Source organism: Sphaeramia orbicularis, chromosome 1 (genome assembly GCF_902148855.1).
Source record: "Sphaeramia orbicularis chromosome 1, fSphaOr1.1, whole genome shotgun sequence".
Classification (NCBI taxonomy): Eukaryota; Metazoa; Chordata; class Actinopteri; order Kurtiformes; family Apogonidae; genus Sphaeramia; species Sphaeramia orbicularis.
Genome location: NC_043957.1, coordinates 25,562,064 through 25,578,319, shown reverse-complemented (window position 1 = coordinate 25,578,319; position 16,256 = coordinate 25,562,064). Strand labels below are relative to the sequence as shown.

The 16,256-nt window shown below is 37.4% G+C and overlaps 1 protein-coding gene across 2 annotated transcripts in view; it reads right to left on the bottom strand.

Annotated features, from left to right (window-relative positions):
- slit1b (slit homolog 1b (Drosophila)) overlaps nucleotides 1-16,256 on the bottom strand; it is a 170,397-nt gene that overhangs the window by 24,028 nt on the left and 130,113 nt on the right. For both annotated transcript variants that reach the window (XM_030132448.1, XM_030132458.1), the window contains exons 27-31: nucleotides 7,188-7,312; nucleotides 6,480-6,574; nucleotides 3,125-3,264; nucleotides 1,794-1,887; nucleotides 1,466-1,603 (exon numbers count right to left, since the gene is read on the bottom strand). In XM_030132448.1, coding sequence (XP_029988308.1) covers nucleotides 1,466-1,603; nucleotides 1,794-1,887; nucleotides 3,125-3,264; nucleotides 6,480-6,574; nucleotides 7,188-7,312 — 592 coding nt within the window. The remainder of the gene's footprint in view (nucleotides 1-1,465; nucleotides 1,604-1,793; nucleotides 1,888-3,124; nucleotides 3,265-6,479; nucleotides 6,575-7,187; nucleotides 7,313-16,256) is intronic.

The following is a 16,256-nucleotide window of genomic DNA, read 5'->3' as shown; positions in this document are numbered from 1 at the left end:
TTTTGTTCTGATTGTGTCAAATGATTGAATGGCAATAAAACTGAGTCTGATTTTTAGTGCAGCTATTGACAACACAACTTGCATAGAGAACAGAGGTGATTTGTGGTTTTACTCTGGCTGTTTTCTGTCTAAAAACAGGGCTAAGATAACAGAGCTATAATGTAAACTATCAGCTGTAGCACGTCAACACTATAAGAAGCAGTGTTATTTTGATCGGCTAAAGTAAGTTAAAGTAAGTGTCTTTGAGTTTTAGTTTTTGAAGAAAACTTGATGATACCATAATACAGATGTGTGGAAACAATGAGCTTTATCCTTTATTCAGTGACTGATACAGTCTGTGGATACATAGGGTTGATTCGATAGTTGTTTTGGTAGAGCTAAGTGTGTTCTGGTACGGCACTTCCCCCTGCTGGTGGAATATCAATACTATATATTAAGGGTTACCTCATATATTTTGATACACTGTAAGCCTGGACTTTGTATTTACTAAAATGCTTCAATTACAATGTACTTAAATGATTTAAGTTTAATAACATAACTATAAAATTTTAAGTATATTCTACAAATTTGTAGACATAGTCGAAAGTACCAATACAGTTTAAGTTGAATGGATTTAAATCACTAAGTTTTATTCATGACCACACCGTTTTTTTAATCTCTGCATTGCATTGTGGGTATTGTGCATGTTGTTGAAAATGTGTTCTTTTTCTGTGCAGGGGTTCAGCGGGGTAGTGGTGTTAGTGTTAATTTTGACTTAATGTGTGTATGGCAATGTTTATGGGCCTTTTTGTGTTTGTTTTTGTATTTTTGTAGAGCTGCACCATGAGTCAGAGCCATAGGACGAACAATCGCTTAACTGTTCATCTAAAATTGTTTCTGTTCAGTGTAAATCTTTATGCTTTGCCAGATTAAGAACACTTTCTGTACTGGTAAATTATATTGAGCTTACTCCCCGCCTAATTTCCATCCACGCTACAATATATTAAGTTTAATAAATATGCAAAGCAATTTATATTGTAGAAGATTTTAATTTAAATCAACTTGAAATTTAGTACAATGAAGTGATGATAACAAGTGATAGATTATACAAAACAATTGACATTGGAACAAATTTTAAGTTAAATTAACTTGGCACTTAGTGTGTTGGACTTAAAATAGCAATTCCGTTCAAATCAAGTATTTAAGTTTAATACACTCAAGTCTTCATTACTCATTACTTAAATTTTTTAAGGCAATGAGTTTAGAGTTCCATTACTTAAAAATTTCGATGTAATCAGTTTCAACTATTTTTTTGAGTTCCATTAACTTATTGGGGTTTACAGTGTAGAATGAATGCTCATTCAAACACTGCTGTGAAGATACTCTTTCCAGTCCATTGGCTACTTCAGTGGTGCTAACATGTGTGCATGACTTTGTTTGATGTTTGTACAAACATAAAGAGCTCCCAGTGTTCCCGGCGCTGTACCTGTATCCCTGTGGACAGACGCAGCTGTAGCCGTCCAGATGGTCCACACACTGAGCTCCGTTCTGACAGCGATGATTCACACATTCATCATAATCTATTCCACAGTCCGGCCCCACCCAACCTGGGAGGCACACACACCTGCAACACAAACCCACAGTGTTGGACACAACATGTACAATTTGGGGAAGTCAACTCACACCTCAGCAACATTCACCTTTGGATGTGTTTATCTGTGTGTTTCTGTATTTTTAGTCTCATGTGGGGTGTCAAACTTTGCTGAGCCTGGCAGTGATGAAGTGTGAAGTAAGAGTGTGTGTGTGTGTGTCACCTGGGGCCGGTAGGAGTGCTGATGCAGGTGGACTGGTGCTGACAGGGAGTTCTACCTGGAGAACACACACCCTCCTCTTCCTCACAGAACAGACCTGAGAGAAAATCAGAGAGGTGAGGCAGATCAGACTGTTGTACTTTGTCAGCCTCATAGCACAACCTAATATGAAACAACCTTGTATTATTGTGCAATAACCCTGTACTAATGTGCATTAACCCTGCACTAATGTGCAATAACCCTGTATTAGTGTGTAATAATCCTGTATTAATGTGCAATAACCCTGTACTAATGTGCAATATTCCTGTCTGTATTAATCTGCAATAACCCTGTACTAACGTGCAATAACTCTGCATTGATGTGCAATAACCCTGTACTAATGTGCAATAACCCTGTATTAATGTGCAATAACCCTATATCAATGTGCGATAACCCTGTATCAATGTGCAATAACCCTGTATTAATGTGCAATAACCCTGTATCAATGCGCAATAACCCTAAATTAATGTGCAACAACCCTGTACTAATGTGCAATAACCCTGTATTAATGTGCGATCACCCTGTATTAATGTGCAATAACCCTGTATTAATGTGCAACAACCGTGTATCAATGTGCAATAACCCTAAATTAATGTGCAATAACCCTGTACTAATATACAATAATCCTGTATTATTGTGCAATCACCCTGTATTAATGTGCAATAACCCTGTACTAATGTGCAATAACCCTGTACGAATATACAATAACCCGGTTTTATTGTACAATAACCCTGTATTAATGTGCAATAACCCTGTACTAATGTACAATAACCCTGTATTATTGTACAATAGCCCTGTATTAATGTGCAATAACCCTGTGCCAATATACAATAATCCTGTATTATTGTACAATAACCCTGTACTAATATACAATAACCCTGTATTCATGTGCAATAACCCTGTATCAATGTACAATAACCCTGAATTAATGTGCAATAACCCTGTACTAATGTGTAATAACTCTGTACTAATACACAATAATCCTGTATTATTGTGCAATAACCCTGTACTAATACACAATAATCCTGTATTATTGTGCAATAACCCTGTATTAATGTACAATAACCCTGTATCACCCTCCATGTTTCTCACAGCTTCATGGAATACAGAAAGAAATTTTTTATTCCAACCAGAGAAAAACATTATCAAAGGTCACACCAACCCTCTCAAACTGTTTGAAATTTGTTCTGATCAGCTTGTTTTCTTCAGATTTAGGTGGATTAATGCAGATTATTGGTGTAATATTCAGGTCCTTGGAAATGCAGCTGCTACTGAGTTCTGCTCCGGTACCGTACCTGTGTAAAGTGGAGGACATAAGCAGGTGTAGTTGCCCACTCCGTCCACACATGTGGCGCCATTCTCACATCCGTGGTCTTGACAGTCATCCGCGTTCACTTCACAGAAAGTACCGTGGAACCCAAACGCACATGCACAGCTGCACAGAAGTGGTGAAGTAACCCAGAATTACATGAGCATCCACAGGGAGATGACTTTAAACCTTTGTGACTAACAATTGGTTTTAGTAATGTGACGCTGAAATGAAAACTGTCCATTTCTTCCATTTATCACGACACTGCTCTTCTTAAGTCTTCAATCTATGGGTCAGAATCTCCAACTCAAATGTTCTTAATTACTTATTCTAAGTTACTCATATTTTAGATGTAGTGGGGTGGATTGGAGAGAACAGCGGGTAGCAATAGAAGGAGAATAGGGAATACAGAAGTCTCAATATTTTATATTATACAGGCTTTTTTTTCCCATTTATCTATTTTTTTCATGGCAGGAAGAAAGCATTTAAACTGGGGGCAGTGTGTGGCTTCCGCAGTATGTCTTAGACCCGAATTATGAAATGAAGCATGAAGCATGAAATATCCAGAATTCATCCTGCGGTGACTGACTGAGTGCACCGCATTTCATGAAAATCCATTGGATAGATGTTGAAAGATTCTCTGTAAAGTGGTGGCAGCTGAGTTCTGAGTCTCAGTATTATTGTTTGTTAATCTATACCTTGGGCCATCACATGCTGATAATGAGCAATGAATTCTGGGTAACAAGGCCCTGTGGTTCTGCACCAGTGTTTGTTTTGTTTATCTGGGTCTGTTGTTAAATGTTAATTACTTAGGTTCCCATTGATTTGCTATATTCATAACTCATATTGATGGGTTTCTTACGGTGTTCGTCCTTGTCTGTATTGTAACTCACTACTCATATAGTGTATTGGTTTGGAGAATACTGTGCATGTGCAGCAAAGAAGAATTCCATGAAATCTATTGAAAAGCATCTGTTGTTCTCTTATATTGTTCACATTCCATGTTCTTCACCCCAGAGAGCTGTTAAATGAGGTGACATAGTCTTGGTAACATCTTATTTGAAGTATTGTGTTAAACATCAACATGAATTTGTTGAGTAAACTGTCGAGTTTTTTTCCTTCCTTCTTTTTTCCCCAATTGTGTTTGTGGATCTATACTTTCATTATTACCTCCGCAAATGAGGTTATGTTTTTGCCAGGGTTTGTTTGTTTGTCTGTTTGTTTGTTTGTTTGTCTGTCCGTTAGTGTGCAACATAACTCAAAAAGTTACAGACAGATTTTGATGAAATTTTCAGGGTTTGTTGGAAATGGGATAAGGAAGAAATTATTAAATTTTGGTGGTGATCGGGGGTGGGGGGGCCCACGGGGGGGGGCCACTGATCAGCCTTGGCGGAGGTCGTCGCTCTCCGAGTGCTTCTAGTGTCATTATTTAGCCATATTAAACTACATTTGACCTTTGGAGTTTAGATACACTTATACTCTGTATAAAGTTCATACAAGCTGTTGGAAACAATGCATCGTTAACTATGATGACTTATTTATTTATTTACTGTATTATTGTATTTATTGTACTATATGAGATTGTTGTGGTGATATGTGAGATATGTACACTTCTGTTGCAAATCAAATTGCCCTTTGGAGACATTAAAGATTTTTCAGTTCAATTCAATTCAATTCAAGCTGTGACCTCTGCAGACAATCTAATCTACATAATACTAGGTACTGAGCATATTGTGTCAAGGCCTTTTGGAAAACAGCTGCGTCAACTAAGCCATGGACTTATCCACAACTTACGTAAACATGTACGCGTAACAACTCTGAAGAAACCATAAAAACACCAGTCTCCATATGCAAACTGGTTCTCAGATGGACTCAGACTCTGATACTCTGTTTACCCTTTATGCCAAGTAAATTCTCCCTCTTTGAGACAACCCAATGTCTCTTGCTGTTTCTGTGAACAAACGACGACAGATTTGTGGAGGAATGTGGACTTCTCATTGACTATTTTCATTTTTCTTGTATCACTCTATCTGGCGTCAGGCTGACAGTGCATTTTGTATCCAGTAACGGGCCAGGTAGACAAAATACGAAAAGAAGAGATGAACAACCCGATCCGATTTCTGGAGGGAGAACCTGAAGAAAACTGAAGGACATCTGCGTTGACAAACCCCCACAGTATAAAGTGACCAGGTCTATAGTAAACAAAGGTAAGCAGGAACCTGTTCAATCGCATTCTGCATATCGACAATTCGAAATTGTCACTGTTTGTCCTTTATTTCGGGATATTCCCCTTTTATTATCATACTTTTATGACAATTTATGCAATTGTAGTACCTTAATATTTGCATTTACATCATCCCTGAGTTTCTCTTGTTCATTATTTTACACAACAAAACACACTTGTCATCTATGACTACAGGAAAAATATCTGATCACGGTTACATCACATATGCTGATTCCAAATATGTAATCAGAATTTCTCATGTGAACATGTAAAAACACCTTTTCTGTCAGTTTTACGGTTCTGTCTGTAAAACTGAAAGAACTGAAATGCTGACATGATGTGGTGCTAATGGGTACATACCAGTTTGTACTGGAGAAGCTCTGACTTTTAGATTTGGAATCAACATATCGGATTAAGGTAAATATCAGGTATTTTTCTTCCCGGCAGCAAAATCCCTGTTAAACACTGGTATGAAGATCTGATTACCCAAGATAAAGACTAATGGTTAAAAATAGGACCGATGTCCCTGTATCTCACTGGCATCTTCTATCAAGAATCAATAACAAGTTGAATTTACGAGGTTGTGAGGTTCTGCTGCTATGTTACAGTTCTGTGGTGTTGATGCAGGAGATCAATCTCCCAATAGAAGTGGGTGGTACTTTCACTGGAGGAGAACTCAACTAATTAAATGAAAGTCCATATATGACTTCCTATCAGTGCTCAGTAGTAACTATATTGATATCTGTAACCATTTCCATGTTATAAACCATCAGAATATGGACCATTATAGGTAAAAGTACATTTTTAATATTTTAAAAAATTGTCAAAAATTTTTTAAAAAATCTGATATTCTTTAAACTGTGAACAAGCTTTGTTAAAATTGTCCCAAGGAAGCTACATATAAAATTTTGAAATGAATCCAACCAATAGTTTTATCAGAGAAGATGTTTGAAGAAATTGCTAACAATAACAAAGAGGACAATGAAGACGGTGATGACAAAGACGACAACAGACTGAGCACCTATGGGCCTGGTGAACTAATAAAATGGACAACATTAGAGGTAACAACCTGAGGGCTTGAGTTGGCTCCACGTTGTCTATATGTTAGCGCTGTTACCTGAAACCTCTGGTCTGTTCATCGCTGATGCATGTTCCTCCGTTGGTGCAGGGGTTACTGAAACACGCGTCAACTGGAGTCTCACAGTCTTTACCCTGAATACAAAAATACAGAGTATGTTTTAGGCACGCATGCAACATCAGGTCAGGTCAACGGATTCAGTTGACGGGATTATCAGATATGAGTTGAAAACGATAGATAGATAGATAGATAGATAGATAGATAGATAGATAGATAGATAGATAGATAGATAGATAGATAGACAGACAGACAGACAGACAGACAGACAGACAGACAGACAGACAGATAGATATTCTTTATCTCAAACATGTTCATAGTACTTATTTAACACCTTTATATTTCCTTGTCTTCCCATGTTTAAAAAGGAGTAAAAATAAGTATAAACTAAAATTTAAATAAAGAACAGAAAAGTACAAAACAGTACAGCTCTATCTCTTTCTTTGAACACTGACATTACCATCCTGGATAAAACTGTTTTTCCTCATCCTTTAAAGTGATTTATGTTTTTCCTCTTTTTCAATCACTCCAAACATGCAATAAAACAGACTAAACTGGATCAGTGGTGTTTACATGAAGCTTTTGGTGCGTAAATGGATTGGGGGACGAACATGTTGATTAGGTGCAGACATGCTAACCAGATCACGCAACACTCAGTCGACAAACACGCATAAACACAGGGCTGCGTACCGTGAACCCGGTCTGGCAGGTGCAGGTGTACTGTTGTATGTGGTGGACTTGGCAGACGCCCTGGTTCTGACAGGGAGAAGAAACACACGGGCTGCATTTGGCCTGAACAGACGCCTCCACCGGACCTGAACAAACAACACACGAACACAAAGGGTCGTTTTATCTGCAAACATCACCTACTCATCAACAAGACATCTGGATGATGACAGAAAACACACCGCCAGAAAATGACATGTCTCCAAGTGTGTGTGTGTGTGTGTGTGTGTGTGTGTGTGTGTGTGGTTGTCTGTCAAAAACCAAACAGAAAACAACGTCTCACATTATCTGCAGTTGTGACATAAACTGACAGATTTGACACACGTATCTAAGAAAATTATGTCATGTCAAATCTGGTGGGTGAAAAAGATCAAAATATTAGTAAGTTCACAAATTCTAAGGGAAAAGGATTCAACCCCTTTGTCAGAATAAAATGTGACTGAAGACAGATATGAATGATATCAACAGGGTTTTCCTCTTGTAACTGATCTATAATTGTAACAGTTTTATATTTTATTCATTTTCTGAAGCCACTTAATCCTCACTTGGATCATGGGGGTCGCTTGGAGCCTATCCCAGCTACTTATGGGCGAAGGCGGGGTACACCCTGGACATGTCACCAGTTCATCGCAGGGCTGAACATATAGAGACAAACAATCACTCTCACATTCACACCTATGGGCAATTTAGATTAACTGATTAACCTATCAGTGTATGTGTTTGGATGGTGGGAGGAAGCCGGAATACCCGGAGAGAACCCATGCAGACACGGGGAGAACATGCAAACTCCACACAGAAAGGTCCCACCCCCATCAACTGGTGTTGGAATCGAACCCAGGACCTTCTTGCTGTGAGGCACGAGGCCACTGCACCACCGTGTCGCCCAGTTTTATATTTCTTCAAATGAAAATACAAACTAGAAAAGACCTCAGCCGAGGCAGATCAGTCCCTCCCTCCCATCACCACCAAAATTTAGTCATTTGTTCCTTGTGCCAGTATCAACATTTCCTGAAAATGTCATCAAAATCCGTCTATAACTTTATGAGTTATCTTGCTAACAGACAAATAGACAAACAAACAAACAAACAAGCTAACCAACATCCCATCTGTAGTTCTGTGTTTATGGTTGACTGGCTTGACATCCAGTTCAGGGAGAAAGCATTTGTTTGTTACCTATAAAATCCAGAAACACATTCAGACACAGTGCATGATCGGAGAAGAAGATTGTTGAAATCTAGACATTGGAGGTCCCGGACTCAAGTGAACGTCCATATATGACTTCCTATCAGTGCTCAATAGTAACTATATTGATATTTCAGTCATCTAAGTCATCAAAATATGGACAGTTATAAGTAAAGGCAAATTTTTAATATTTCAAAAAAATTTGTCAAAAATTTACCTTTCTCCAACCTGCGAGAAGAAGAAGACGACAAAGACAATAAAGACAAAGATGACACTAGACACAGTGCCTTCAGTTTAGCTTGTGGCCTAAAAACAGCCATTCAACATTCATATGTGGCTGCAACTGGAAAAAGCCACTGAGATGTATTTTTAATTCAGAGTTGAGCAGAATCTGAATCAGAAACACTGTATTGCAGTTTTTTTTTTTATTCTCCTCTTTTTAAATAGAAAGTACAGAAGTGAAAAAAAGACTGTAAAAACATTCTTAAAGATACAAAACAAGTCTATTTTGGTTTTCTGTCTAATAATGTATATGTATAGAATTAATGTGTGTTCATTCATATCACCATGGTGGAAATCTCGATGCTGATAAATGGTTTTAAAGCTGAAATATACCCGCTCTCTTGTTTCAGTGTTCATATTAACTGTGCATCGGCTTGAAATTTACTGAGATCGAGTGCTGCCAATTGGCACCAGTCCCACTGAAAATAAACAGTGGGGAGGTGACGAAGCCTACAGTGTGAAAATAATCCTGTTCTGTCTTTTAAAGCAGTGACAAAAATCACCCAGCACTTTGTCCATGCATTTCTGCTTCCCATGTATTACTGTGGCTTCCTGTTAAGGGGCTGCAGGTGGCGAATCTCCAGTCTGAAGCAGGTACGATTCATTCTTCTCCACAAAGAAAGCAAATAATTAATCAGTTAAAGTAAGCTGAAAACACAGAGCACTCTGAAGGCACAATTGTCTCTTAGCGGGGGGGGGGGGGGGGGGGGGGGGGGGGGGGGTGCTAATGTAAGTGTGCTAACACAATGAATTTTACAGTGCTACATGATTTTAATGTTTAAAAATACAACAATTAGCACCTGTGATCAATCACCCAGGGTCTAATAAAACATTTCCTCCTGAAAGGTTCACACCACGTTCACATGGAATAGAGTGAGATCAGACCTTCTAGTGCGACCATGTTAGGGATTGTCTGCCTTTTTTTGGTGTTATATGTTTAACTCAACTTTAAGTGTAGATCACGTTGTTTTCATCGCAGCTTTACATTAGCTGTTAAAATTATTCAGCGCTCTAGGACTTCTCACCACTTACTATTTGACAACTTTAACAAATGTGAATTAATTCAACAGGGAAAAGCTTATGAAACCTGCAGGTGATTTACTTCTGCAGCTTATTGTTTTAAAAGTAACTTTAGGAGGACGCAAAGCTCCACGTCAGATATTACATTATATGGACAAAAGTAGGGATGCAACTAACAATAATTTTAATAATAAATAAATATAAATATATATATAATGGACAATAAATAAATACGATAAATATGCTGTTTAAGGTATTGAGGAAAATTGTTGAATTGTTGAGTCTGTATGACTGTACTGCCATGATCATATTGTTTTGTATAATTCAATTACCTCATTATGTATTTGTTGTGGTTGAATGCTAAAATTAGGAAAAATGTATTGTTTGTTGTATTAATTTAGTGATAAAGGTGTAAAAGCACTTCTTCCTACTCCTTTTTGACCATGCAAAATTCAGACTTACACACACTTGAAGATAGATTCTGTTCATTTAAATGTTATTGTTTTTGTGTTAATTTGCTTTGTTTTGTTTTATTTTGTTTCTTTGCGTGTTCGAAATAAATAAATAAAATAAATAATCGATAAATTTGAAGATTATTTTAATACTTAATTGATTCATTGGAGAAACACAAAAAACTCAATTCTCAAAGATCGGTATTTAACCCAAAGCAATATAGGCTACAGACAAGTCACTAATGATTACATCCCCGCAATGACTTTAGGTTTAGTTAGCGAGTACTAGCCCGCTACCTAGACTTGTTTTGGCTAGAGACTAGGAAGATACAGTTTTCAACCAGCTCCAGTTATAGGCTATCAAACTAGTGTTGTATGTATTAGTTCCAGTCAATGATAGGTAACATTAGTCTGGTGGCCTGATAAACAGAGATAGATGAAAACGTTACAATTACAATGATAGACTCTAACTACAGGGTGGGGAAGCAAAATTTACAATATTTTGAGGCAGGGATTGAAAGACAGTCTATGACCAATTAGTTTATTGAAAGTCATGAGAATTTATTTGCCACAAGAAAATTGACATAATAGAAAATGTTTTTATTCTATGTGTCCTCCTTCTTTCTCAATAACTGACTTCACACGCTTCCTGAAACTTGTGCAAGTGTTCTTCAAATATTCGGGTGACAACTTCTCCCATTCTTCTTTAATAGTATCTTCCAGACTTTCTCGTAATAGTTTTGCTCATAGTCATTCTCTTCTTTACATTATAAACAGTCTTTATGGACACTCCAACTATTTTTGAAATCTCCTTTGGTGTGACAAGTGCATTCAGCAAATCCCACACTCTTTGACGTTTGCTTTCCTGATTACTCATATGGGCAAAAGTTTCTGAAAAGGTATGGATAATAGTGTTAGGTATGATTATGACATCAATATATGTTTGGTTTCAAAACAACTGATGTAGTGCCTGCTGAGAAAAAACAACTAAATGTTCATTGTAAATTTTGCTTCCCCACCCTGTAGCTAGCAAGCTGAACTAATCACAATATGTAGGCTATCTTAAGCTATCCAATCCAACTTTATTTGTAAAGCACTTTAACCCTTTCATGCATGAATTATGAGAACCTTAATCAAGATTTTTTTTTTCCTGAGTGTTTTTATTCCTCTTTAGGCATAAAAACCCCCAATGTGATTGAATTTTTTTTTTTTTTTTTTTAAATCAACCTGTTTTTCACGGAGTTACAAAAATGTCCACTCAGCTACACCATGAATTTTATTCTTGAAGCAAAGAAACATGTATTTAAAACCCAATATCATAAAGTGATATGAAAACAGTGAAATGACACCATGTTTAATGCAGCTAATCTGATGTTTTCTCACATTTCAACATATTCTAATACTAGTTATTACTCACTTCATGGAGATAATATGCAAAAAATAAATATTAACAACTGATTTCCACTCAAGAACCAATCAAGAACAGCAAAGTTACAATAATGGTATGAATTGCAGTTTATGAGATGATGCATAAGTGTCCACTGTGTTGGCTGATATGGAACTAAAACAACAAAACCCATGAATATACAAGAGAACAGCTGTAGAGTAACTGTCCACTGTAGTGACCACTATGCATGAAAGGGTTAAAACAACCGCAGTGGACCAAAGATCTGTACAGAAGAATAATTAAAACCAAAATAGAAGAATAAAATACAGAATAGATGTAAAGACATGGAAACTGTACAAAAAAGAAAACAGTGCTGTACAGAAGAATAAATAGAACCCAAATAAAAGAATAAAATACAAGAATAGATAAAAAAAACCCATAAAAAGCCATACAATTAAAAACAACAAAATAAATAAATAAAATAAATAGATAAATAAGAACAATAAACCACTACCAAATAAAAACAATAGAATAAAGATAGTACCTTCAAACATCTCACATGGTTTCAAAAGCCGAGGAGAAAAGATGGGTTTTAAGAAGGGATTTAAAAAAAGACAGAGTGGAGGCCTGTCTGATATGGAGAGGCAGATGGTTCCATGGTTTAGGAGCTGCTACACCAAAGGCACGCTCACCCCTGAACTTGTGCGTAGTTTTTGGTACACTCGGGAGCAGTTGGTCAGCTGACCTGAGAGAGTGGGGGGGGGTATATAAAGCTGTAGCAGCTCGGAGAGGTAGGGCGGGGCGAGGCCATTTAGGGATTTAAAAGTAAATAAAAGAATTTTAAAACGGAGCTAGGTTTACATTATGTTTGCGGTGGCTATGGCAGCCTCATTCGCCTGAAATGTACTGCGCTGTGGGATTTTGGCCTTTTTTTCCCTCCGTATTCAAGTTTTGTTACATTCGTTACATACGTTGTTACACTACGTTTCGGTCAAATGAGGTTTCCATGGCCACCGCAAACATAATGTAAACCTAGCTTTAAAAAATCTCCCCCAGCATCCGAAGCCTCAACCACGCTGCTCTGTGTTTTTTCTTTAAAACTACACAGCGTATGGGCATGCCTCAATGCTAACGTGCTCAAAACCCAACAAATCAACTGCCGAATTTGTTGCCACCTCTTTTAAGAATTGATGGTTGTTGCAGCACTATAGTTATGGATAAAGAATAAAAATTTAAAAAAAAATCAATGTTGAGAGAAATGAAGTAAAAACCATTTCTGAGACATTTTGGAATCAAAGATAACAATTTAAACAAAACTAACCAATGCAATTCAATGATATTTATCACAATATAAAACTATATGATGACATTTATCATTATTGTTTTGTAGTCCAGACCCTTGTTAGAAAAGAAACACCTGAATTCAACATGTCCCAATACTTCAGTCCATATAGTGTTGTATGGATGAAATATCAGATCACAATTGGGTTATGCAATCCCTAAAACATGTTTGGTGATGTATTTTGGATGTTTTACTGGTAATAATGTAAGAAAAAAATGATACATATTTGTTTAAAACACTATTAGCAGCCAGTAACAAGGCTATTACCAAAAAATGGTGCAGATTAGAACCTCCTACAACTAACAACTGGCTACAAATTGTGAATGGAATATTTGAGATGGAGATTGTGATCCACAGATTTAGGACTGAAGAGCAGACAAATTTTATTTCAGTGTCACATTACTTAAACCAAATGTTAGTCACAAAGGTTTTTTATGGTCAATGTATCCCAAATGTCCCTCATGTTTGTTTCGTATTGTATGGAAATCAAGCAATAAAAATAAAGTGTAAAAAAAAAACCAAACAAGAAATATCAGATCACAGATGTACGAACGCTATTAAATTTGCATGTGACGAACAGTAAAAGTGTCCTGATTAGTCAATATCGAGACGATATCGGTTGTGGCTCAGGAGGTAGAGCGGGTCGTCCAATAACCGGTTCAAACCCCACTCTGTCCTAGTCATGTGCCGTTGCATCCTTGGGCAAGACACTTCACCCACCTTGCCTCCAGTGTCACTCACACTGGTGTATGAATGCGAATGAATGTTTGGTGGTGGTGGGAGGGGCCATTTAGCGTGGATTGGCAGCCACGTTTCCGTCAGCCTGACCAAGGGTAAAGCACTATGGAAATCCATAACTATTATAAGAGACACAATAAATAACAAATAGTTAAATAATTATATATAATAGTGGTAGTACTGTTTTGGAGTGTACATATATCCCTGAGGAGAAAAAAAAAGACAGATGCAATGTAAAATCCATGCGCAATCACTCAAACGAAGGCAGGGGAAAGTGCATCTTTATAAAAAGTAAAAATGACATAAAAATACACCCTCTGAGGTACACTGGAGAACAATTATAAGCATTTCAGAGACTTTTATTAGTAAATAAGTAACTGTAGCGGCTGTTTGTCATCAAAATTAAATCAACTCAAAAGTGACTGAACTTAAGACTTTAACATAACTCAAATTAGCACTAGATACACCATGGCTTTGTGGTTTACGCAGTCAAAAATACAATGTCCATACCATAGATCAGTGGTTCTTAACCTTGTTGGAGGTACTGAACCCCACCAGTTTCATATGCGCATTCACCGAACCCTTCTTTAGTGATGGCCAAGCGGGGCGTGACATCACGAATCATATGTAGGCCGTCAGGGCAACCTGGTTTTCATTTCATCTCGCTCCGAACTTTCCGAACCATGCAATTTTGACATACAAAAAAAGATAATTGCATGTAGTGTATCAAAAAAAAGTTCTCGTTGTACTCCTTCAGTATTTTTGTGATCGTTGTTTTATTACGGCACTAGCTTGGCTTTAGCGTAATACGATTTCCCCATCCGCGATGGTGCGTCAGTCATCACATGATTGTAACTGACCAGTGCGGTGACCGAAAAATGTAAACAAACGCTACACATGGCTGCCTCCGTGGTTAACAGGAAGTAGCAAAAGTCATAACGATGTGGAAAATACTCAAATAATTCATCGTCAGACGAGTGAAAGAGATTATAAACACTTCCGGATGTGTTGTAGTGCTATAAGCAACAACAATACACCGCGTATATTGGATGCCAATCAGAGAAAGAGTCTCCAAAGCCGTTTGTTTACATACACGGACCTAGCCCGACACACACACCCGACTAATGAGTCGAGTGTGTGTCTTGACCTCCGCCGAACCCCTGAGACTGACTCACCGAACCCCTAGGGTTCGATCGAACCCAGGTTAAGAACCACTGCCATAGATGTATTTCAAGTGGTTTATTTTTAGGATTTTGCAGGCGAACAACAACCAAGGCCTTTTGCGCTGTCTCTCCTGCTCATCCTGTCTGTCTGTCTGTGACTGACTGGTTATCTGGTTTTCTGGTAAAAAACCACAGGCCCACCCAGGTGCATGCTGGTCTAACTTGGTGCTCCCTATTTACACCCAGGTGCCCATGGTCTAAACCAATAAGAAAACACAAAACAAAAAGGTGCTAAATACTAAAGAATGAAAGCAATAACCATGAAAATCAAAAAATATATTCAAAATATTAAACAAACCAAAAATTAACAATTAGCAAAAAAAAAAACAAAAAAAAAAACAACTAAATTAATTAACAAAAAAGGTAGATTAACTTCAAACAAAAAACTAAACAGACAAATAGCTCCTACGGTAACATTCATGAAAAGAGTTTCTTGTATGTATGGACAGATCTTTTAAAACTCTCAAATAAGTATCGACGTCAAACTACTGACAAGTGGAGCTTTACTGGACATAATGTTATTTTTATCTGGACCATCAACCAGGAAATGTCTTGATCTAAATCTGACTGACGGACCTGATTTAATAAATAAAGTCACACTGGATAGTGAACGTAAATATTTTAATCTAATAAAAATCATTTATTCAGAACAAACTGAATCAGCGGCAGTTGATTCAGTTTGTTGGGACTGTGCTTACTTCTACTGGTATCACTGTCGCCATAGTTACGCTGTGTTTACACAATAAACCACAGCCATTTGGGTTGGACTGGCTCAGATGCAGCACTGCATTCATAGCCTCTGCTTCCGCTCTCACATCAGTAGATAAGTGACTTGGTCATTTCTATGGAGTCGGACTTTCTAAACCACAGATGAAGACATTTAACACAGTTGAGTCTTTCACTGTGACAGATATGTAGGCACCAAAGCAGCCAACGAAGGCCACACAGACTAAAAAGCTTCCTTTTATTGAATATCATCTATTAACACATGCAGTGTGTGTGGGTGTTTGGTCTTTTAGATCATTTTACAAATCAAACGTTAAATGCCCGATTACATTTGTATTAGTTTTAAATCGGTGAAAGTCTCAAAATAACATTAGAAACCATGTGAGCAGGTACCTCAGTGAAGTGTGATTTCAAAAGCACTTTTAGAGAGCTGAATATTTCAAGCTGCAAAGTGCACAAAGAAAGATTAAGGAAATGACCTGCCTTGTGTTAGTTCTTATCATCTCTGCTCCTAGGTAAAGTGGATATAATAACTGGTAATATTACTGTATTAAATGAATGGCAAATAACCTGGACACATTTGACAGTCAAACTGATTGAGGCACTAGACTGTTAGACTGTGCCCTTTAGTTCGTGTTCCACTGCAGAAACTATGCTCAAGTACTGGTGGATTGGCTATCA